At 38.4% G+C, this 26609-nt stretch overlaps 1 protein-coding gene across 1 annotated transcript in view; it reads left to right on the forward strand.

Annotated features, from left to right (window-relative positions):
- Positions 1-26609, forward strand: part of LOC5577938 — a 474522-nt gene that overhangs the window by 358948 nt on the left and 88965 nt on the right. The window contains exon 6 of the mRNA XM_021857707.1: positions 7-34. Coding sequence (XP_021713399.1) covers positions 7-34 — 28 coding nt within the window. The remainder of the gene's footprint in view (positions 1-6; positions 35-26609) is intronic.

The raw sequence follows: 26609 nt of genomic DNA on the forward strand, positions 1-26609 counted from the left end.
TTTCAGCGACTGGATTGCAGCAATCACAAAAACGGTAAGCCAGGGTAACTCTAATTCCAAAAATCTATATTAAAAATTTATCATTTAACGGATCACCAGTAAAAGCCATTGCATTGCCGGTAATGCTAATTGGATCATTCAAAGCTAAACTAGTTTTGCAACATAAACCATCCTCAATCAACCAACTTTGAATATCCTAATTGAGCTTAATCTCCGTTCTAACAGCCCATTTTTCTCGGCCCATCTGCAATTCATCATGGTACTCTCCTGAATCGTTCCGACATAAATTTAATCAGATAAGGCGAAATGTTATCCTCGCAGAAAGTGGATGGGTGCAACAAAAAAAGAAAGGGGCCACCCAAGGATGTCGTAAATAAATTTCCCAGCTATAAAAAGCAAGTTTTTCACTCGGCAAGGCGCATGGCAACCCAATTGCCCATAAATAAGATAAACATAGCTGCTCGGTGGATTTTGGTCCGAGGAGAAAAAATACTGGAGGCTGTTGGTGCCAAGGTGGTAGATTTTAGCTTGGCAGAGGTTTTTCGGATAGTATCCATAAAAAAGAAGGGAAAGACCCTTTCACTTTGTGAGCGCGTTAACCTTTGCCCAAAATTTGTGTCCCGTACGGTATATATCCGTATGGCCTATAAAATCATGCAGAAATCTATATGTTATTCTGATGAAATAAAATTTCATGGTTTAGTACGTTGAGTACGTGTTAACATTGGATTATCTGATTATTCGATTCAAGAACGAACCTTCAAGATTTCGGTTTCAAGATTCTAGGATGCTATACCAGCGAAACAACATGCGAGTGATTAACTTATTATTATTATTATTTATCTTTATTAGGGAGATTTTCAGTCCTTGGCTGGCTCATCTCCGTTGATTAACTTATTCTGCTTTCTCTTCTTGTTGCCTTCTCATTTATTTCTACTTCTACTTTTTATCAATCAATGCACGCTTTCCTCCAAGGGTGAAATGGTTAATGTTGATAATTGCATCGAAATGAGCAATCAGTTGCTTTACACGAATTTCCAAATCAAAAATCCGAGCATCAAATCAAAGTAGCCTCTAGCCCAGGCGCTTTGATTCAAATGAGGAAACAAAGAGTGCCGCCACTCATGATCAGTTGTTCCGAATTTGGAGGATTGAGGCAGGAGATATTGAACTCCATTAGGGGAATCAAGGTTTCCTTACAAACCGCAAAGAAAGGAGACTGTCGCGTTTTGTCGGAAACTCTTATAGATCGCAAACTTCTTCTCAAACATTTTGATGAGAAGAACCACCATTTTTTTACTTATGACGACAAAAGTGGACGTTTGTTCAAAGTCGTCTTGAAAGGTCTCTTAAGTGACTATAAGTCACCTGAAGAGATCAAAAATGGAATAAATGATTTACTTGGATTTTCCTTTCTTCAAGTAATCATTATGAAAAAGAAAACCCAATCTGGCACTCGTCAGAAAGGGCTTTCTCAAGAATATTATTTAGTAAACTTTAACAAAAAAGGTCTAAATAATATTAAAGCTTTGGTAAAGCAAAACTTATGTTCGATGTCCGTGTGACATGGGAACATTTCCAGAAACCTGGAGGAAATTACCAGAAACCCATTCAGCGCCGTCGGTGCCAAAAGTGGGCTGTATGGAACAAAACATTGCTCCATGGATGCTGAATGCATGATTTTCGGCCCTCATATATCTATGCCGATATCGTAGCAGGTAATTTATACTCCTCCCCTTTTCATACTACGAGTAAACGTTTTATTTGTTTCAAACCAGGAAACTTCTATTCCGCCTATTCGTCTACCGAAAATCCTAACGAAAAATCATTAGATAATGTACCTACTTCGACTAATATGTCTCCCTCAAATTTTATTTTTCTAACTGAACAATTGAACCAAATGGTTGATGCAACGTTCAAAACCACCACTATGACTAAAGCAGTCCATGTAGGTGTAAATTTACTAATCAAATTGTTGTTGGATAACATTTTCTAATGGATTCAAATAATAATTTAAATGATTTAATTAAGAATGCTCGTTCTTTGGATGGTAAAGAGGACGAGCTGTTTAATTTTCTTACAGCTAATAACATACATGTAGCAGTTCTTACTGAAACATATTTGAAACCTGGATCCAAACTCAAAAGAGATCCAAACTTTTTCGTTCATCATAATGATCGACTTAGGGGACATGTGGGGGAGTTGTAATCATCATTCATAGGCGTATAAAAACATCAATTGTTTTCGTCTTTTGGAACTAAAGATTTTGAAACTTAAAGTGTTTCTGTTGAAAGACAGCTTGATGAATATACTTACATTGCTGCCCATTTGCCATTTCAATGCTCTGGGCAGCAAGTTAATTTGCTCCAAACTGACTTGCGAAAATTTACTCGCAATAAGGCGCCGTCCACAAATTACGTAACGCTCTAGGGGGAGGGGGGAGTAGGCCCAAGCGTTACGACTCATACATAATTTTGAAAATTTTCATACAAAAAGTGTTACGAAGGGGGGGAGGGGGTCGGAAAATTTTAATTTTAGCGTTACGTAATAAATGGATGCCCCCTAAGTCAAAATGTTTTGTCATGTGACTTTAATGCCAAACATGGGGACGGACCTGGTGTAGTGGTTAGAACACACGCTTCTCACGCCAAGGACCTGGGATCGAATCCCATCCCCGAAATAGTCGCTAAAATTTCAGTGACGATTTCCTTCAGAAGGGAAGTAAAGCCGTTAGTTCCGAGATGAACTAACCCAGGGCTAAAATCTTCGTTAAAAAAGATAGAAAAAAATGCCAAACTTCGGTCATGGAATAATTTACAAAGTAATTTCAACAGCATAATTTTATTAGCTGAGTGTTCTTCAGGATATTTTTCAATTCAATACCCTGATAGCTCTTTTTGTTTTTCCTCTTCTAGAAACCCTTCTACGATTGATTTGGTCTTAACCGTCTCTAGTCACCTTTGTAGCCAACTGATTACTCAAAAAAAAAATTGTTTGATGGTTTCTGGCGAACATTACGGTTCGTTTGAGTCCCGCCGAGGAATATGACAAGGTGATGGACTTTGCGGAGAGCCGGGCTTAACAGCAGGGGTACGATTTTCACGTGATCTAGTCAATTTATTTGCTTCGTGGATAATAAGGACATTGTCGGCCGAACAATTGAAAACAACACGGAGGCGCATCATCAGCGGAAGTCGGGCCTATTATGGCCTCCACAAGAAGCTGCGCAAAGATTCACTCCCGCACCAATATACCATGTACAAAACGCTCATAAGGTTGGTACCTCTTCGTAGTCCTCTACGGGCATGAAACGAGGATGGAGGAGAACCTGCAAGCACTTGGAGTATACGAACGTCGGGTGTTAAGGACGATCTTTGAGGGTAGGGGAACTGGGTGTAAAATGCGCCGTTGGGGTAAAACGCGCCACCCTTGTTTTGAACGAACGACGTGTTTTGGGACGATGTTTTTCACCAGAGATAATGGAAAATGTATTAAAATGCTTCTCTATATATATTTTTAAGTGTTTTCCTGGCAAAAATCGTGAAAACTCGAAAAAACGTTTTTCGCTGTTTTCGTTGTAATTTTGTGTTATTTTCTAGGCCATTTTTCAGGCCGATAAACAACAAAACTTTTGAAACTATCACCGAGAATCGACTTGTGCACTCCCATAGTTTCTATTCCATGCGAAAAAAGTGTTGAATTTATCCTTAAAAAGCGTATTGAAGGACTTAAACTTTAATCAACTCGTGGGGCAAAACGGCCACTCCTATTTCATAACACCAAAACAGCCGTTTGAATTCAAATTCCAGCAAATGTAATGCCAAGCTGTAGTTACGTGCCAATTTGAACCTTACAAATGCACATTTTTCGAAACAGAATGTATACTATAGGGGGACCGGGGGTAGTTTGCCCACGTTAAGGAGAACAGCGATTTTAGATGTGAAAAACATTATTTTATGCACTATTTTAACTATGGTCGGATAAATAAACATGTTTTCTACCAAATAGTAGAAACAGCTATCCATTTTAACTTTTCTGGGGTTTATAAATTAATTTAAAAAAAATGCTTGCTTAACTGCATATGTATTGTTTTGCGGGGTAAAACGCCCCGCTTGAGTTCGGCGTTAGCCATGCTGTAAACGAACGCACACAATCATGCTTGTATATGTGCTGCATACATCCGGGCGTTTGTTCAGATGTTATTGTTCAATAATAGTATACATGCTGATGCGAAAAATGTACATTTGTAAGGCTCCAATTTTGGCATAACTGCAACGTGGCATTACGTTTGGTAGAATTTGAATTCAAACGGCTGTTTTGGTGTTATGAAATAGGGGTGGGCGTTTTGCCCCCAGAGTTGATTAAAGTTTAGGTCCTTCAATAAGCTTTTTGAGGGCAAATTTAACATATGTTTTGGGCGTAATACAAACTACGACAGTGCACAAGTTGGCTCTCAGCAATAATTTCAGAAATTTGGGTATTTATCGACCTAAAATATGACATTGAAAATCGCACAAAATTGCAACGAAAACAGCGAAAAACGTTTTTATACGATTTTATCGATTTGGTTACGAAAAACACATAAAAACATATTAGAAAAAGGATTTTTATCCATTTTCTATGATCTAGAGTGAAAAAAAAGGATTCTAAAATACATCGTTCGTCCAAATCGATGGTTGCGCGTTTTGCCCCCTATGGGCATATTACCCCCAGTTCCCCTATTCGAACAATAACATCTGATCAAACGCCCTTATGTATGGAACTTATTTGCAAGCATGATTGCGCATGCGTGCACGCGAACGACTAACGCCGAAATCAGGTGGCTCGTTTTACCCCGCAAAAAATAAAAATGCAGATAAGCAAGCATTTTATAAAAATTGATTGATTAACTCCAGAAAAAAGAAAATGGATAGCTGTTTCTACTATTTGATAGAAAACATGTTTGTCTATGGGATAATGATTAAAAAAGAGCTTATAATAATGTTCTTCATAGCTAAAAACGCTTCCTTCCTTAGAGGGCGCGTTTTACCCCCAGTTACCCTATATAGGAAAATGATGTATGTCGGCGAAGGATGAACCACAAGCCCGCCCAACTCTACGGCGAGCCCAGTATACAGGAGGTGGATAAAGCTGGAAAAATACGATGGGCATGGCATGTTGCAAGAATGCTGGACAGAAACCCTGCAAATATGATGTTCGCTTCGGATCCGGTTGGTACAAGAAGGCGTGGAGCGCAGCGAGCTAGGTACGTGGATCAAGTGCAGAGCCATTTTTTCGAGCGTGGAGCAGAACCGAAGATGGAGAGATGCGGTCACGAACCAAGAATTGTGGCTAAATAAATGAAAAAAACGAGGTTAATTGGGTAAAACTTCTATCAACAATACAAATCTTGAATCGTGAGAGCTATGGGCAAACCCGCACGTGTTGCTTTTCCAACACGCAAAGAGAGAAAAGCGAAAATTCGATTCCGCATCCCTACCTAACGGTGGAAAGGCAACTTCGGTCAAAGTCAAAATCAACTCAAATTGACACAATTATTGATGGTAGGCCACGCAGTTGAACAAGTTTTCGTGGCATCAAATGGGGTGGCGGTTTGTTTGTTGGTTCAATGTTGGCCAATATGTTTGCATCGGCTGATTAGCTTCCATAACCGAATTAGCCATCCACTCTCGTTCCAAAAAAGGCGGCTAAAAGCCACGTTGGCTTACATTTCGTTTTGCTCGCAAAAAAGCCGGTGGCCACGTTGAACTGCTCCACAAATTGGCTTTCGGCATCAGCCCGTTGACATTGATGAGATGTTTCCGGGAATTGACTTTTCATGTTGCGTTACCACACCACACCGTGGCACGGCAGGGATTGTTTGTTGTTCTCGCAAATTAGCTATTTATGGGACAGGTGATGCTGCAATGGGTTTGAAGGCAGGCATGTTTCCCGACGTGGATACATGCAATTTCGATTTACGGCTCTGACATTTTCTAAACATGAACCGTAATGAAGTTGTCGAGAATTTATGGTGGTGTTATTGGATTTTGTCCTGTCAGGGGCAGACGATGTAGGATACACAGGCCGATCGGAAACGGATAATAAGATACCAAGAGCTATTATCAGCTAAGTAATATTAAAAGGAATAGTAATAAATCCACTGTTGAAACATATTCACGAAATTGCAATCGCATTACCATTTCTTGCATCATAATAACAGACAAAAAACAAATTTATTATTGCTTCAGTATTAAAGAAACTTCCCACTAAATCCACTATAAATTTATCGTCAGATTCAACCAGAAATTCCTGTGGGAAAATTCTTCAGGCATACTTTCAGGAAATCATCCTGGCATACTTCCAGAGACTCCTTCAAAGATCTCCTACAAGTTATTCAGGATTTCCTCCACTGATTCATTCAACGATCAATCAAAAAAAAAATCCCCAAATGATTGCGACCTGCAAACGACTTGCGACCCTACTCGCGTTTTCTTGATCTTCCTATCTTAAGCTTTCTGCTAGTGCACAAAGCCAAATGATGGATGCTCCATTTCTTCTTCTGTCGGGTGTGGGATCACTGCGTCCATTTTTTAGGACTATTGTGATATACCCTATTACTCTATGTACACAATGTGTTCCAGTAGCAAATGTGCCTCCGGAATACTTTGCGCATTTGACTGAACTTTGAACCATCTGCCATTGATGGGCAGAAGTCCTAGGTTGCAGTGTTGTAGTTCCCCCAATCTGGCGTGATCAGCCTAATAAAGCTAACCACCTCCCTGGGGGATGCGTTCCAAATATCAGCTGGCTGTAAGTAGTGCTTGCCAAATATTTTGAACCTACGATGGATGTGTGCACTGCAAGAGCAGAGAAGGTGTTGTGAGGTTTCGTCCGTCTCGTCACAGAAACGGCAATTTGTGTTTTGGACGACACCGATCTTGTATAAATGGTATCTGCTTGGGCAGTGACCAGTTATTAGACCGATGTATGTTCTGAGCTCCCTTTTGTTGAGACCTATAAGTTTTTGTGTTTGTGTCATGTTTATTGTTACGAACCTTTTGGACTGATTCGCATTGGAAACTGTATTCCAATTTTATTGTATTTGACCGAACAACCAATTGTTCAATTCCGTGTTTAGTGCAGAGTTTGAAATGCCAAGGAATGGCTCTGGACCAATGAACATATTGGTTGATCCATTCCTTGCTAGCTGATCGGCATTTTCGTTACCCTCTAGACCCGTATGTCCTGGGATCCAATATAGTTTAACTCGATTGCGTTCAGCTAGGGATTTCAGTGCAAGAATGCATTCCCACACAAGTTTTGAGTTGCAAGTGAAAGCCTTCAAAGATTGAAGCGCTGCTTGACTATCAGAAAAATACAGATGGTGGCATGTCTGTAATTTCTTTTCAGACACAGCTGCGCACATTCCTAGATTGCATAGACTTCTGCTTGAAATACTGTACGCCACTGTCCAAGAGAGACAGAGATTTTGGTTTTCGGTCCGTATACTCCAGACCCTGTCAAATTATTCATTTTTGAACCATCTGTGTAGAATTTAATAGATCCCGGTGAAATGGTGGGTCCACCTCCTTCCCATTCCTCACGAGAAGGAAAGACCACCGTGAATGGTGAGTCATAGTTTACCACTTTTTCCATCCAGTCACTACATTTTTCAACAATAGGATTTATCGAAAATTCGTTTAATATACTGAGGTGACCTGTTAAGTCCCCTGACAGTAAGACTGTTGATCGTTTAAGCCTAAGAGCACTTTTCTCAGCATCCAGCTTTATGAATTGATCCAGCCGGGGCAGATTGAGTATAGCATCTAGGGCAAACGAGGGGGTACTACGAACTGCACCGGTTATGGCAATACAGGCAGTACGTTGAATTTTGTTCAGCTTAGCTCTAGCCGTAGCTTCCCGAGGAGGAAAGAATAACTCCCCAATAACTTATGCATACCATATTTTGGTATCATACCATAATTAAGTATTGTTCAGTTATCAATACCTCATTTTGGTATTATAATGGTATTTGAAAAAAATGTTTCAAACAATCAAAAATACTTCATTTTGGTATTCGATAGGTATTGAGGACTGCTGGAGGTATTGAACTATTTTTGAAAAAATCTACTTTTATTTGAAAATCTATCACGTTTTATTTAAGTATTACAATACCTGATTTGATTATCAGCTTGGTATTTGTAGAATATACAGAAGGTATTATTTGAGATATTTTACCTCTTATGCCGGGCTCATTCATACCTCATTCAGGTTGTAGGTATTGGAAATTATCTGGTATGGAATACCTCAATTTGGTATTCAGTAGTTATTTTCTTCTTCTCGGGTTCCTTTGTCTTAGGCCACCAAACAAGGGACGCATAGGTTATTCTAGGCCGAACGATTGTTTTATAGATCCACATGATCATACTGGGTTTTAGACCCCATGTTTTACCACAGGTCTTTGAGCAAACCCAGAGTGAATTGAGACCTTTATTTATGATTGTTTGAAGATGGGTGTTCCAATTTAGTTTTGCGTCAAGTGTGATGCCAAGATACTTGACCTCATTTGAGTAAACTAATTGTATTTGGTTCAAGAAAAGAGGGTGGAGTTGTACCTTTCGTCTTTTTGTGAACGATACAATTGTTGTTTTTGAAGGGTTTATTCCTAGTTTCTCTTTTTGACACCAGGAGAGTGTGTGATTGAGAGCAATTTGCATCCTTGATGAAATAACGCTGTCAAATTTGCCTCGTACAATAATGACTACGTCATCTGCGTATCCAACAACTTCAAAACCCCTTCTTTCTAAGCTATCTAGTAGTTCGTCCACTACTAATGACCACAATAAGGGAGAGAGTACTCCCCCTTGAGGGCATCCCCTTGTAGCCATTACAGTAATGCGCGAATCACTCAGCTCAGATGAGATCTGTCGATTTGCTAGCATAGCATTTACCCAGGTTGCAATGCATGGGTCGAAGTTTCTCCTCAACATTGCTGAACCTATAGACGAATAAGAAGCGTTATCGAACGCGCCCTCAATATCAAGAAATGCCATAAGAGCGATTTCTTTTGCATGAAAGGTTTTCTCGATCTTGTTCACTAGCGTGTGCAGTGCTAAGACCGTTGATTTTCTGCTTTGATAAGCAAAATGGGATTTAGAAAGAGGCATAGTTTTCATAAATTTAGAATCTATATGCTCGCATAATACCTTCTCCATGATTTTAAGCATTACCGAGGATAGGCTTATCGGTCGGAATGCTTTAGGGTTGGTTTTGTCCTTTTTCCTGGTTTTGGAATAAAGACAACTCGAACTTGACGCCAATCGTTTGGAATGTGTCCCAGAACTAAACTTGCCTTAAAAATCTCTACCATGTGTGGAATCAGTGTCTCTTCCTCTTTTTGGATAAGCGCTGGGAAGATTCCATCCATGCCAGCAGATTTGAATGGCTCGAAAGATCTCACTGCCCTAACAACCCTATCGCGAGTAAAAGCTTCTTTGGCAACCTTTATTGCGTTCCTTTTTGTTCCTGAATCCCCTGATAGGAACCCGTGTGGAACTGAAACGTCAAGTCTGGCACCTTCAGCATTTAGACTCGTTTGTGGGATTGAATCAGGAAAGTGAACTCTTAGCATTTCACTCAGTGTTTCACAAGGTTCCACAGTGAGTGAACCGTCAGTCCTTTGAAGACTTCCCAAACCATTGGAGTGATCCTTCGAAAGAGTTTTATGAAGTCGAGCAGCTACGGGAGTTTTCTCAATGCTTTCACACATGAGAACCCATGATTTCCGTTTTGCTCGTCTCATTTCTTTGTTATACTCTGTCAGAGCCTTTCGGTATAGACTCCAATCAGAAGTGCGTTTGGCTCGGTTGAATTCCTTCCGAGCAGTTTTTCTGAGTTTATCAAGGTTGATGTTCCACCATGGAACATCTCTGTTCGAACTAACTGTTTTGATCGGACAGCTCTCTTGATAAGCATTTAGAATTTTGTTTTTAATAGAATCCGAAGCTGCTTCTAACTGTATAATAGTCTGAATATTCGGCTCTATTATATAGTCTTCAGAACGGAGAATAGCTGAGTAGGTTTCCCAATCAGTTTTCTTGGGATCTATAAACGACTTTTGAATCATTAGACCCCCTTCCCACTCGAAGACTATATGTTTATGGTCTGACATAGATATTTCATTAGAAACATGCCAGTTTTTTATTTTATCCGAGATGGATTGACTGCATAAAGTCAGATCAAGAACTTCTTGTCGTAATTGCATTGAATATGTCAATATTTTTGGAGGAAAGATGCTCACCTCTGATATTTGTGTTTGTGCTTCCCCATACAAGGTGATGAGCATTGGCGTCACAACCGATGACGAAGGGGATGTTGTGTTTTTGACTGTAAGAGACAAGAGCAGCCATCTCTGGAGGAGGAATGTCTTCTGCGTCGCCAGGGAAATACGCCGAAACCATAATGATCTCAGTACTGCCCCTAGCAGTAGAAACCTCCATCCTGACCGCCACAATGTCCCTTTTGATGAATTCTGTAATTGGAAAACATTTAGTGCCATTGCGTATTAGAATAGCTGCTCTGGGAGAGAGCTGGCTGTCATCATATACCAACCTACACGAGTAAAGCGACCATATATGTCCCGCGAAACGCGGGACACCCTGCCAGATCTCGTTCCCAATTAAACATTATTCGTATTGGATGTGTATTCTACAAACATTTTAGGTCTAAATCATGATCTAACTGCTCAGTTTAGTCAAACAATTAGATTTGACGCAGTAATATCATGTTGAAAATTGCGTTGTCCCGCGAAAGGCGGGACGTCTGGTCACCTTATACACGAGTTTAGTTGAATACCTTGTATTCGAGTTTTGTTGACCCATGGCTCTTGAATCAGCGCCACGGAAAGGTGTTCTTTTGTGAACCTCCTGCAAAGCACATCTGTTGCGCACTGAGCATGATGGAGATTCACTTGGAGGATTTTAATCATTGCTGAGGCGTTCCGCATTTTCCGGACGTTTGCCGTCCTTCTTTGGATGTTGCGGATCATCAACTTTTGATTTTGGGGGATGTCTTAGATTTTGATTTTTGTCCTTTTTCTTACCTAGGCCTGCTAGTCAATTTTACACTTTTGACATTTCCACTGCCCTTATTGGGAGCCATTGAGGTGAAGATTCAGGCTTCTGAATGCAGTTTCACTTAATAAGTGTTTACCAAGTAATTGGAATCGCATTTGCGAAAAAACTGGACAGTTACATATCAGGTGATACGAAGTTCCATAATCGGAGTCACAACTATCACACACAAATGAGTCAGCACGCTGAATATTTGCCATGTGATAGTTGAGTCGGCAGTGGCCTGTCAACGCTCTGACCAAGAGACTGCAATTCTGCTTTGACAGATTTGTTAAATACTTCGCCACCCTTGGAGATGGCTCAGTAATGTACAATTTTGTTTGACGACATGACTCCAAACTATTCCAATATTGCTTGTGCTGAGTTGTCGCCCAAGAATTTATCTGAAGCTTCACCCAGCACTTCGAAATTGGAATAGCCGGTTCAGGGCCAATGAAGTCATGCGATGCTCCATCGCGAGCTAGCTCATCAGCCAATTCATTTCCAGCGATGGAAGAATGGCCAGGTACCCATACAAGAGTTACAGAGTTGACTGAATTCAGTTCCTCAATTTGAGTTCGACATGCGATAACAAGCTTCGACCTTGAGTTGGCCGAAGCGAGAGCTTGACTATCTGAACAGAAGTATATGACTTTACCCATTACGCGCTGTTGAAGTGCTGATTGCACTCCACACATAAGGGCAAATATTTCCGCCTGAAAAACGGTGCAGTTTCTACCAAGTGAGTAAAACTGATTCAGCCTTAGCTCACGAGAATATACTCCTGCACCAGCTCTACCTTCAAGAAGGGAGCCATCAGTGTAACAAACTATAGTGTTTGATATACTTCTTTCCAAATAGCCAGACGTCCACTCTTCCCGTGAAGGGAATTGTGTGATAAATGTCCTATAAGGAAAGTGACAAGCAATTGTGAGATCACTTGGAGCAAGGACAATTTTGTCCCAATTCACCAAAAGTGGAAACAACGAAGTGTGTGTAGATTAGACAGTTTCACAAAAATCAAAATTTCTGGGATTCAACCAGTCACCCCCTAGTCCTAGTTGCAATACTAAAACAAACTACCAGACAAATTTTCATCCAATTTGGAGAAGATTAGGAGGTGCCTCAAGTCGAATCCAGAATCCTGCCAGAAATTCTTACAAGAATCCTGCTGGCAGTTTCACCAGGAATCCTGCCAGGTGTTCCTCCAGGAATGCTCCCAGGATTTCTCCAGGAATCGGAGAGGAAAAAAAAAATTCCTTCATTGACCCTTCAGGATTCCGTATAAACTGGTTTCTGAGGACTCCGTTTAAAAACTTCCAATAAAATTTAGTATTCTTCTTCTTTCTGGCATTACGTCCCTACTGGGACAGAGCCCGCTTCTCAGCTTCTTAAGATCTGGTAGTCGAGAAGCTTAACCTCGGGGCTATATCACATATGTAATTACTTGGCATCAAATGTGAATGTTGTTTGAAACACGACTGCGTTGATGACATTTGATAGCTGTTTTCTTCAATCATCATCCATCATTGAAAAAGCAAAGCTTCTATGTTCAATTTTGTAACATGTCAGCAATTGCGCCATTTGGCAGCAGCTCTAAATGCAGGGGAATGAGGAATGTCGTATTTCCGACGATTTTTTACAATTTATCTGTAATTCGGATACAAAAATGATGTACTACAATAATGTTCAGAAATAACAAAGGAATGATACTACGGTTGAACTTTTATGATTAGGCATGAGGTTAAGAATCTTGTAAAACAAAAACTGTAGAGAAATGTATGTTTTACAGGTACTTTAATGAACAGAAATCAATTTTATGAGGTCAAAACCATCTCTAATTGGCATACAGTGTTCTCAAAAGTTGTAAAGAACTAATAACACGTTCAACTAGTGGTATTTATTTTGATTTTCCTTTTTCCAAATTCTCGTTAGAATTTTTGGAATGTAAAAAATAGCCAAAAAACACAAATTCGACTTGAGGCACCTCCCAATCTTCTCCAAATTGGATGAAAATTTGTCTGGTAGTTTGTTTTAGTATTGCAACTAGGACTAGGGGATGACTGGTTGAATCCCAGAAATTTTGATTTTTGTGAAACTGTCTAGTGTAGATCTACGATTCACTGGATTTTTCTCCAGTAGATCCAGTACCCATAAACGGTAAGAGCAAGAAAGTGCTTCTTGTTTAAGATATATGTGTAGTGGCGCAACGTCGAAAATGACCTCAAGCGCTGCTGTGGGAGTTGTAGAGAACGCACCAGACATCGCCATCACGCACATCCTTTGGAAATGGCCCAATTTTGATTGGATTGTTCTCATATGTTGGAAAACCGCTATTATTGAGTTGCCTCAATAGCGTATCTGCTACGAGATTCTACAAAAGTGGTGACAAGACTCCCCCTTGGGGGCATCCGCAAACACTCAATTTTCGAATCGCTGCTTGACGCAATGTCGAGAAGAGATGTCGGTTTTTGAGCATTTGATGAATCCAATTGGTAATCATTGTAGGTAGCCCATGGTTTCGTGCGGCTTCCAATATGGCATCGAAAGACACGTTATCAAAGGCACCCTCAATATCAAAAAAAAACACCCAAGCAGGATTGCTTCTGAGCGAATGCTTTCTCGATATCGTATACAACTTTGTGTAAAAGAGTCACTGTGGACTTTCCAGATTGGTAAGCATGTTGATTCACATGAAGAGGCATGTTTGCCAAATAAACATCACGGATGTGATGATCGATAATGCGCTCCAGATATTTCAGAAGAAAAGAGGTCAGACTGATTGGTCTAAAACTCTTCGCTTCCTCATACGATGCACGTCCTCCTTTTGGGATAAACTTTACAGTAATATCACGCCAGGATTTGGGAATGTACCCGGTAGCAAAACTGCTTACAAGTAGCTTTTTCAAAACCTAAACTCAAATCCCTTTTGGAGCAGAACAGGATAAATCCCATCCGCTCCTGGAGATTTGAAAGGAGTTTGATGCTCTTGGCACAAAGGTCGCAAAAAGCAGCCATTCCGGTGGTTGTGATGAGGAAATATGGTACACAGCAGAACCAAACAACACAATGTCGAAAACCAGTTGCAGTTGTTCACTGTGCGATGTGTTAAAGACACCAACTGATCGCGGATCGACAGTGACCAGTGACAAACCAGTGATTGTGACAGTGATTGCAAGTATTTTTTTTTTGTTCCATTTCAAAAGTGATCAACAAAAACATACAAATAGTGGATTGAACCAGCAGAATACTAAATACGAAGGGGGCTCGATAGCCGTAGCGCCGTAAACGCGCAGCTATTCAGCAAGACCAAGCTGAGGGTCATGGGTTCGAATCCCACCGGTCGAGGATCTTTTCGGGTTGGTAATTTACTCGACTTCCCAGGGCATAGAGTATCTTCGTACCTGCCACACGATATACGCATGCAAAAATGGTCATTGGCACAGTAAGCTCTCAGTTAATAACTGTGGAAGTGCTCATAAGAACACTATGCTGAGAAGCGGGCTCTGTCCCAGTAGGGACGCAATGCCAGAAGGAAGAAGAAGAATACTAAATTTTATTGAAAGTTTTTAAACGGAGTCCTCAGAAACCAGTTTATACGGAATCCTGAAGGGTCTATGAAGGAATTTTTGAAGAAACTTCCGGGGGAATTCCTCTCCGATATCTGGAGAAATCCTGGGAGCATTCCTGGAGGAACACCTGGCAGGATTCCTGGTGAAACTGCCAGCGGGATTCTTGTAAGAATTTCTGGAGGGATTCCGGAGGGATTCTGAAATAAAAAACTCCTAAGGAATTTCCACTGGAATCCGTAAGAAATTTCCAAAGATATTCCGAAGGTATATCATCCGGGATCCCCAAAGGAATTCTCGGAGGAACCCGAAGGATTTCTCGGCAGAACTCCGAGGGAATTCCCGCTGGAGCTCCGAAAGAATTCTAGGTGGAGCTCCGGAGACGTTTTCGGAAAAACTGCTGAAAAATTTCCGGTGAAGCTCCAGAGGAACTTCGAAGGCGTAGAAGGCCTGAAAGAATTTTGAAAAAAATCCTAAAAAAGGCACTCCGGATGCGTTTGTGGAGGAACTCCAGAGGTGTTTCTGGAGAAACTCCGGAGAAATGACTGCAGAAACTAAATACAACATACGAAGGAATTTCCGATGTAGCTGCAGAGTACCTTTCTTGGAATCACCGGATAAAATCAAGAGGAATCGCTGGAAGAATTCCAGAGAAGTTTCTGGAAGAACTCCAAAGGAGTTTCTGAAAGAATTTTCAATCGAAATCTGGAGGAATGGAGGGATTACTTGAGAAACTCCCCGGTGGAGTTCTTAAAATATCCGGAGAAACTTCTGGAGGAAATCCCCGGAGAGAATCCCAAAGAACTGCCTGGAGTGAATTTCAGGAGAAATTTCTGGTTCAACTCTCTAGAGAAACTCCTGTAAGAAATCTTCCGATAAAATCTCTGACAAAAAAACCGTAGTAATATCTGGAAAATATCCTCGGAGGAATTTCTCAATGAATTTCTGTGTTGAAGGAAATCTAAGAAGGAATTAATGGAGTAAATTTCCGGAGAAATTCCTGTCCGGAGAAATTCTCTGAAAAATTCCCGAAGGAATCGCTCGAAAAAATCCCCTAAGGAATTTCTCAACGAAATACCCAGATAAATTCTTTGACGAAATCCTCAGAAGAATTTCAGGACGAAATCCCCGAAATATAAGGAAGCCCCTGAAGAATTCCTGGACAAAATCCTCGGAGAAATTCCTAGAGGTAATTCCAGGATTAATTCCTGGAGCAGATGGCCAAAGAAGTTTCTGGAGGAAATTCTCGGAAAAATTGCTATTGAAAGTTTCCTGAGGAATTCCTGACGAAAATCCCCAGAAAAGTTCTTGGGGATATCCTCGGAGGAATTCTTGAATTATCTGGAGGAATCCCTGGAAAAAATCTCTGGAAAAAAAAAATTGTATAAATTTCCAGAGAAATTCCTGGAGGAAAATCATCGAAGGAATTTCTGCAGTAAAATCCCCGCAGGAATTTCCTAATGAAATCCCCTTTGAAATTCTTGGAGGAAATCCCCGGAAAAATTTCTTGGCGGAAAAAAATCTGGAAGAAATCATCAGAGAAATTTCTATTGGAAATTCCCTGGAGGAAATCTTCAGAGGAATTCTTGGTGAAAATCTGCAGAGGAATTTCTGGAGAAACTCCACGGAGGAATTGATGGAGGATATCTCCGGAGCAATTTATAGAGAACGTCCCCAGTGGTGCTTTTGGAGAAAATCTTCAGAGCAATTCCTGGAAGAATTTCTGCACGAAATCACAGAATTAATTTCTGGTGCATATGACCAGAGGAGTTTCTGGAGGTAATTCTCAAAGAAATTACTATCGAAAATCTTCTCAGGAAATCCTGATGATAATCCTCGCAGAAGTTATGGTGAAAATCTCCGGAGGAATCCCTGGAGGAAATCCTTGAAGGAATTTCTGAGGGAGTTCTTCGGAGAAATTCTTTGTGCAAATTCCTAGAGGAAAACTCCGGATAAAATCTTTGAAAAAAATCCCGAAAGGAATTTCTGAAGAAAAATCACCGCAGGAATTTCTTAATGTAATCACCAATAGGTTTGTTGGAAGAACTCCCCGAAAAAAATTATGGACGAAATCCCGATGAAATTTTTATTGGAAATTCCTGGAGGAAATCTCCGGAGGTATTCTTGGTAGAAATCTCCGGAACAATTTATGGAGAACGTCCCCATTTGTGAATCTGTAGGAAATCCTCGGAGCAATTCCTGGACGAAAACCTTAGAGGGAATGCTATTGAAAATCCCCTGAGGAAATCTTGAACAAACGTTCAGTTTTGTCGTCATAAGTAAAAAATGTGTGCTTCTTCTCTTCAAGAAGTAGTTTGCGATCTTCAAGAGTTTCCGGCAAAACGCGACAGTTTTATTTTTCATTGCGATTTGGAAGGAGATTTTGATTCCCCTAATGACGGATTTCACGCCAACTCGACAAAGGGATTAGCAGTACCCCTTCAGAATTCAATGAAACTTTCTGGGTGTGAAGACTATGTGAAACTAAGATACTTTACATACTTTGTTTTTTCAAAATCGATCTAGACTAACATTTGGAAAGGGTCAAAGTTTTGACGTTAACTACGTTTTACGGCAATATACTGGGTGTCAATTGAAAATCTAAAATGTTGCGACCGTCACGAAATTATGTAAGATTTTAAATACTAATAACTCAGCCATTTATCGGTAGATTTTCAATCGGTCGGAAATGTATACAACATTTTACTCAAATGTAGAAAACTTTTGATTTTTGACGATAGACTGTCGAAAATTGGGAAAATGTCGACCCCTCTCTTACCCAACCAAACTCATTCATATTTTCTTCCACGATTCCTGTGGGTTGGCTAGTGCACTATAAAAGCACACCAATTTCTGCTTCTTCGCGCATTCTTCTTTTGATGTTAACTACATCTTACGGCAATATACTGGGTGTCAATTAAAAATCTAAAATGTTGGGACCGTCACGATATTATGTAAGAAATTGAACTAAAGGAAGGCTGCAACTATGAAAATCCACTAAAATTCAAATGCAAAAAATCACTTGGCGTAGTTAACGTCATGCGGTCGTGTCTTGTACACAACCCCCTCTGATTTTTTTATGTACACTCTTAAAAATAATGAAAATTACTCTGGACGTAATTCTGGTAATGACTGAATGACACATGATGTAAGTGATGGAATGACACAAAAACGTGTCCATGAAGATGTATTGAACAAAAAATGTAATTTTACATGTTAAAGGACTCGAAAACGATGGAACTGTGATCGACATTTCCCGAATCAGACACTAACGTATTTTAAATTTGAAACAATTTTACGTCATTCGGCTCGCTTCTTTTATGTGCATCCCAAAAGATGTAAATCACATTATTTTTTGGTACTGTGTATGGACGATCCTAATTATTATCACTGTCGCAGAAGATGATTACTTGAACTTTTCATTAGTTGGTCAAACAACTTACTATTTTTGGTCCCAACAGTATAGTTCAAATACAATGTGCGAAATCGCTTTCGTTGAAAAGTCATCTCACTGTTATGCATCAACCGAGGGTCATGTTTTAAAATGAAATATGATAATTCATGGAGATGTGAATCAGTGGGAGAGGAGGATATTATGGATCAAATCGAGTCATAATACAAATCAGAACACTATAGCAGCACTTAATCTGCGAGGTAAACGAATGGTGTATTGACAAAACCATACATTTTGGCGTTTCTAATCGGAATCATTGATTCATAACTGTGGTATGGTTTACGATGCCCACAGTTATGAAACAACGTTTCTTGCGATATGGATGACATTTTATTTTATTTACAAAGGACGAAAAAAAAAAGATTTTTCAGCATATTACGTTGGTAAGATGTGCTCTACGTAATTTGCAACTCTATTTGATGAGATATTCTTCGTTTGATCCATATCTGTATGCTATCCATAACTGTCAGACTCCCTTAGGTTCATTTTGAGCAGCACAATACAGTTCTGTATTGCTCTGCCTTCATCGACAACGTCGCACGATTCTTTTAGGAAAACAAGTGACAAGTGCATACCAATCGTCAGCGTATCCAACAAAACAAACAAGTTATACGGAAACGCCGTTGAGTACAACGCGTTGAAAGTGTCGTCCTCGCGGTTTTCGAAATATTCCACGTACGCCTCATAGTTGTTCCCCACAACCAGGGATGCAAGTCAATTTTTCAAAAATCTGGAAGATTTTAAAAATTTGTCTGGAAGTCTGGATCTTCCAGATTTTTGTAAAATGGGGTCTCAAAAATTTCGAATACCGTAAAACGGGGTAACTTTGATAATGCGGGTAACTTTGATAGTGCGTAACCCGCCACATACTAAACGAAATATCAAAATTTCTGTTAATCGGTTAAGCAAAACGAATGCAAAACTGAAGAATATTAGTATGACACTCCATATAAAAGCTGTTTTCATTTGAATCGAGACCATTTGAGGCTTTTTACACGAATTTAAAAAATTTACACAATTTTAGCATTTTCAAAACGCCTACAAACAATATGTTCTACGATCACTATTTGATGTAGTTTTGAATAGTTGGTCACTTATCTTTGATAGCCTAGTTATCATAGAACTTGAATACGGTTTCAAATCTCTTAGCGAAAAGCATATTCACAAACTGGGACCGTTTTTGTAATCTAAGTCAGAAATTTCCATATAACGTTAAACGCCTAGAGGTATGCAATGCCCTACAAATGTTCGTTATTCATTCAATTTTGTTTGAATCATACTCCATTATCAAAGTTACACCAAAACAGAAAACCAACTTTCGATTATATGAAAAATTATATATCCATGCACAATGAATCTTTTGCCAATTTATCGACTGTAATCGATAGCTAGGATGCCAGTACTTGTTTTAAAAATATAAATTGTAAATCTTTGAGACAGCATGCAAACGAAATAACGAAGTCTCTTTCAATTAGTTAAGAAAAACGAATGCAAAAGTAAAGAGTTTTAATATGACACTTCATGTCAAAGCTGTTTTCGTTGGAATCAAGTGCATTTGAGGATTTTTATGCAAATATTAAAAATTTACAAGATTTTAGCATTTTTGCAACGCTTCAAACAAATCTATTATCGACCACTATTTGAAATAGTCAAAATGAGTTCGTCACTTACCCATGGTAGCCTAGTTATAGTAGAGCATGAATTCGGTCTCAAATCTCTTAGCGAAAACCATTTTTACAAACTGGGACCATTTTTGTAATCTAAGTCAGAAATTTCCATATAGCGTAAAACGCCTAGAGGTATGCAACGCCCTATAAAGTGCACAAGACGAGAAAATCTGACAACAGTTCGCTTTGAAAATTAATCAAAATGCTTGCTTGCTGGTGGTGACCAATGGGATAGATTTTCAAATGCGGAGCGCTGTTTGGTTCTCAAGTCTTGTGTTCTTGAAAATTTGAGGTGTGGCTTCGTTCTATAATCACCTTAAATGCAGGCAATCAATGGACTTCGCCTCTGCCTATGAGAAAATCAACTCCGTCTAACAATCCGACGGATTTTTATGGTTTGAAAGGTATCACAACAGTATTGCAAACATTGAAAAGTAACAACCTTATCCATACCCCATTAAATTCTCTTCTAGAAAAAGATTTGTGAAAAAAACTTACTAAACGTACCTGCGTTAAACGCCAGATGAATGAGAAATAATGAATATGTTTGTATTGTTATCTACCTAAAAAAAAGTTGATAAGCTCATAACTCATGATTTTATTTGCAAATAACAGTCTGCTATTCTACGAAACAAAAAAGACTCCTTAAAACAAGGTTAAATACTGGTAATTAGCGACTTTTCTGAAAATTATAACGCTGCTCAAGGATATCACTGGAATAATTCCCAAGCAACGATACACCAATTCTAGATTTATCATAAAAAAGATAATAAATTGGAAAATGTTAGTTTTATTATAATATCAGACCCATGACACAGTAGCAGTTCAGCTATTCATTTCAAAATTGACAAATTTTGTTAAACAAATCAAAAGTTATTTTTAAGCCAGATAGAGTTGCAGCTCATTATAAAAATAAAAAAAAAATTGTCAGCTTATTGACGCTATTGGTGGCACTCTCAAGCGAATGGCAAAAAGAGCAAGTCTTGCAAAATACTATGGAAACACAATCGCAACTCCGCGAGAACTATTCGACTGGGCAGTGAAACAAACTGATACATGTATCACCAAATTAAATTTCTGTTATATATCTAATAAACAATATGTTAAAATGTCAGAGGAATTGGTGGAATTTTTTGATAAGGTTAAAACTGTCCCTGGTACCCACAAATATCATCATTATGCCTATTAGTGATACACAAATTGCAGCCAAACGGTATACCAATTCAGAGGATGAACCAAAAATATTCAAATTATTCAGTAAAGGCCAAAAATAATGTAAATATTCATGTGCAGATACTACGACTTTTTTCATAAGCATAATATTGACCCTTTCCAGACACCTGTTAAGATTGGCTTTGACTAAATAAGAAAGCGGTTTGGTCATGAGCGGTTTGGTGCGAGATCAATTGAATTTAATTAAAAAAAACTGTATAATTCCGTTTTATTTCTTTTAACTACTCCCAATAAAACAAATATGATCTATTTTGTGATTAAAACTCATTTATCACTTGAAAATATGTTCATACTAGACTATTTAAATCGAAATAACAAAAAAATAAAAAAATCATTTTGGACTTAAAAAAATCGATGTTCGAAAATTTTTTTTCTCTAAAATATGCCCAATTTGCAATGTACGGACGACTTAGTAAATTTAATTACGAAACTTTTTACTTAAGGATGATCAAAATCTAAAGTGGCCGTTTTATTTAAATCGACTTTAAAGTTTTGAATCATATTTTTAAAGTGTAGAAAATGTTTTTTATTTTTTTATTTTTTTTTAAACTTCAGGAAATTTCACGACAGTCCCCCATACAACATTTTTTTTTGTAGGTCTTACCGTTTTTGAGTTATACGGGTTTATAAAAAAAAGTAAAAAAAAAACTTTGACCCTTTCCAAATGTTAGTCTAGATCGATTTTGAAAAAAACAACATATGCAAAGTATCTTAATTTCACATACTTTTGACATCCAGAAAGTTTCATTGAATTCTTAAGGGGTGCTGCCAATCGCGTGTCGAGTTGGCGTGAAATCCGTCTAATAGAGTTCAAGATCTCCTGCCTAAATCTCCCAAATTCGGAACAACTGACAACGATAGGCGGCACTCTTTGCTTCCTCACTTGAATCAAAGAGCCTGGGCTAGAGGCTGCTTCGATTTGATGTTTGGAAAATTTGTTTGAAGCATCGAATTGATTCCTCATTTAGATGTATTATCAACATTAACCATTTCACTATTGGAAGAAAACACGCATTCCGGCGAAACATAATTTCTTCCATTATTGCAACGTTTAGTGACCCACTTTTTTAGAAGGAAGTTGTTAATTCAGAGATTCACTTTTGTCAATATGGCAATCATATTCAGTGAATAATCGACGATATATTCTAAGAGGTTTTTTTCCAAGACGGTGTCCAAGAAGGAATACCATCGCTAGCTTTCGCTTACGGGCCCAACGAAAAATCGAAGACACCTGTTAAAGCACGGATCGAATAGGGATCAAAAGTAGAAAAAAAAGTATTGTAGCACTGAGATAGTTTTATAAAATTCCGAGAGCAGAAAGACGCACAGTACGATGCTGCGCACTGATCGGTGTATCCTTGAACTTGAACAATGTTTGTTGTTTATTTTACTAAACTGAAGCATTTTAATGACCGTAGCTTTTCCCTCCAAAATATCCAGCAGGCATTTCTCGGCATGGTGGCACGTGCCTAGTCCGATGAGATTTTATCATCGCTTGTTATCGGTCGTTGAGCTGATCTATTGGAGCAAAAAAAAAATCAACAAACATATTTAAATTTTCGGACGCTTCTCCGGCAACGACACAGAGCTCCGTCTGGATCCAATACGGAATGTTCAATTTGGGTCGTTCATTGATTACGTAAGAAACTATTGGAATTTTTTATGTTTACACCAAAACCAATCATGGTTAAAGGTGACATCTAAAAATGGTCATCCAGAATAGTCTTGCGTAATTAGCGTACAGTTCCCCACCACGCAATTTCACATGACAGTTTGAACGGCCAAAACTTCCACTTTTCGCACGTGCTTGCCGGACAATTTTAGAGAAGCAAATATTTGAATGGTTCCAATCAGTGAAATTCGCCAAATTCATCAGTTCGCTGATGGCGTGAAGGATATCCTTCTTTAAGGGGCCGTCCATAAATTACGTCACGTTTTTAAAAGGGCGAAGTTTTTGGAAAGCGTGACTATTCATACAAAATTTTCAAAATCTTCGTACAAAAAGTATGACAAAATTTGCGTGACGTAATTTATGGTAGTTCCATCAGGCAGTGGTGACGCAAAGGGAAGCAAGCCAAGCAGGATGGAAGACGAGAAAATTGTCTCTTCGCGTGAGGGTTGATTATGCATGAATTTGGAGGAAGACCGTATCAGTTTGATTGGATTCACCGATTTGAATTTGATACTGTGATTCCATTGCCGGGAGAGTGATCATGGACGAAAGGGAGTATTTTCGCAGTATTATATGGAAATTAGGCTTGCGATGTCAGAGAGAAAAAAACGAAATGAAATGAAATATTTTCCTTTCTAATATATGTATACAAGCACATCGATGAGGCGTTACTGGTAGAATGAAAACACTTATAAATGTATAATGAATTGAAATATTTTATTAAATGTTTTGAATTGGAATGCTTGTTCTTCGTATGGTAAAGTGTACGAGCTGTTTAATTTTTTAACAGCTAATAACATACATATAGCAGTTATTACTGAAACGTATTTGAAACCTGGATCTAAACTCAAAAGAGATCCAAACTTTCTTGTTTATCGTAATGATCGACTTGATGGGGCATGTGAGGGAGTTGCAATCATCATTCATAGGCGTATAAAACATAAACTGTTTTCGTCATTTGAAACTAAAGGTTTTGAAACGTTATGTGTTTCTGTTGAAACACAGCTTGGTAAATATACTTTCATAGCTGCCTATTTGCCTTTTCAGTGCTTTGCACAGCAAATTAATTTGCTCCAAACTGACTTGCGAAAATTGACTCGCAATAAGTCAATTTTTTTTGTTATTGGTGACATCGCTCATGGAATAATTTACAAAGCAATTCCAACGGCAGAATTTTATTTGATGAGTGCACTTCAGGATATTTCTCAATTCAATACCCTGATAGCCCTACGAGTTTTTCCTCTTCTAGAAACCCTCCTACGATTGATTTAGTCCTAACCGACCCCAAGTAGCACGCGAAACGTCTTCCAAAGAGATACTTTCCAAAAATGGTTTCAATCGCGTATCAGTAATAGAATCTGTAACTTACCTGGTTCTAGTTCGGTTGCATATCAATATCAAGGCACAAAAAGTTTCATTGCCGTTTTAATGAATATGCATTTCACTCCTTGTTTGACGTTCATAATTTTTGAAACAGCAAGATTTGCTGCAAATGTCCCTTGCAAATAGCAATGAAGTCAAATTTATCAAGATGTTTTCAGCAACTTTTCAGATAAACTCTTGAAACTCTTTCAAAATGCCGGTTTTAATGTTATGTTTTAAGTTACTTTCGTTAAAACCATCCGCAACTTGCATCCAATTTTTGTTCAAATACCCACAACTCACGAAGATTCATCCCAGTTGCGAGAAAGTTGCGCTGAACTACGTGTATGACAGCTAGAAGTTTGTTTGTTTCAATCCAGTTGCAATATGGTTAAGATGCACCTTACGTATTATCTTACAACGAAAAGATGGTCTAGCAACAGTTTGTTTGTTTAAAAGGTGTTTCTCATGTGTTGCGCTGAAGTTTTTGCAAAAAGTTTAGATTATCTCAGACGTGGTCTAATTTTGCCAGTAATGAACTTGTGTTCTGAAGGGTGCAGTCAAGTTATGAGCAAAAAGCTTTGATTAATGGGCCATGTGGTCGCTTGCATAGTGCACTAGCGAGCGAAGCAATTGTTCGAAGAGCTGGTGGAGTAGTGAGTAGAGGAGCAGATTGGTAATCTAGTGGTCGGAAGTTCGATTGTCGTTCTTTTATTTTATTTTTTTTTTCTTTTAAGTATTTTGCAACAAATAAGCAATTTCGATATAACTTAAATATGTTGCAAACAGACTCCGCCTTTTGCGCTTTTTGCGTTGCTAATCAGTGCAATTGTAAGTCATATTTTCAACAATTGACAACTCTGATAAGTTTCAAGAGATAATTTTATTCTTGGGTTGAAACAAACTGTGCTGCTTGGGACTCTAGTCACCTTTGTAGCCAACTGGTTACTCATGCTGATTTTGATTCTATTCATGTCCCCTTTACATTTCAAATATCCCATGAAGCGATTCTCAATCCTATCAGCTCCACATTCAAATATTTTCGAGCCAAATGGAATATATATGAAACACATAATAACAGTAATCTTGATGTTAACATTTCTCTACAAACAAAATTTGATATTGACAATGCTCTTGAAATTTTAACAAATTCCATTGTTGAAGCCAGCAGCATTGCAATACCAAAATGTGAAGTAAAATTTGAATCCGTGATTATAGACGATGATATTAAATTCTTGATCCGTCTTAAAAACGTAGAGAGAACGTAATTTCAACGCTCTCGCGATCCTGCTATGAAAATCATATGGCAGGGTTTGCAGAAAGAAAACAAGAAACGTTTTTCACAATTAAGAAACAAGGAACTTTGAAAATAAAATTTCTCAATTGGACCCTGTCTCTAAGCCCTTTTGGAAATTATCTAAAATTTTGAAAAAAAAAACCTCAGAAGTCAATACCGGCATTGAAAGAGGAAAACAAATTATTACTAACTAATTGCGAAAAAGCTTAAAAACATGCTATGCAGTTTGAAAGTGCGCACAATTTTAATTTAGGACTTACTAGTCCTATTGAAAATCAAGTTACTCATTCTCAATCAAGAGAACATTTTTGAAAATTCCTGGGAGACTCATTTGAAAGAAGTGAGAACTATTATGAAAAATATCAAAAATATGAAAGCCCCTGGTGATGATGGAATTTTTTACATCCTCATCGAGAAACTTCCAGAAAGTAGCTTGCCATTCTTGGTTGGTATATTTAACAAATATTTTTAATTGACATATTTTCCTGACTAAAGGGAAAATGACACAGTTGTGCCAATTTTGAAAATGGACAAAAAACCTGCAGAAGCTTCCAATCATCGTTCAATCAGTTTGCTTTCTTGCATCAGTAAACTTTTAAAAACTTTTTTCTATTCAAAATGAGAATGCTCGTCCACATAAATGAAAATTCAATTTTTGCCATTGAACAGTTTGGATTCCGACATGAACATTCGATCACACATCAACTTTTACATGAAACAAAATTGATGCGTTGCAACAAATCTGAAGGCTATTCTACTGGTCTTGCTCTTCTAGACATAGAAAAAGCATTCGACAGTGTTTGGCATGAAGGTTTGATTTTAAAATTAAAAAACTTTAATTTTTCAACATGCATTGTTAGAATAATTCAAAGTTATCTGTCAAATCGTACACTTTATGTTAATTATCAGAACTTCGAGTCTGAAACACTTCCTATATCAGCTGATGTTCCTCAAGGCAGAATTTTGGACCAACATTATACAATATTCTCACATCTGACTTACCTATATGAAATAAATATTCAATATATTTGATGAATTCATCAAAATTCAATCACTACTGCTTAGTGACAACATCATTCACTCGAAATAAGCCACCCAATTCAGCTTTTCATCTTCTTTCAGTCAAGATTGAATTTTGTTCGGCTCGCCCAAAAGCACCCTTTAGCGCATCATCGAAATGGGAAACCATTCAACAACAAAGACATCTTTTTGCTTTTTAGTTCACCGCATCCGTCGGTGAAAAGAAAAAAAATCATTGATCC

This window comes from Aedes aegypti, chromosome 1, assembly GCF_002204515.2.
Source record: "Aedes aegypti strain LVP_AGWG chromosome 1, AaegL5.0 Primary Assembly, whole genome shotgun sequence".
Taxonomy (NCBI): Eukaryota; Metazoa; Arthropoda; class Insecta; order Diptera; family Culicidae; genus Aedes; species Aedes aegypti.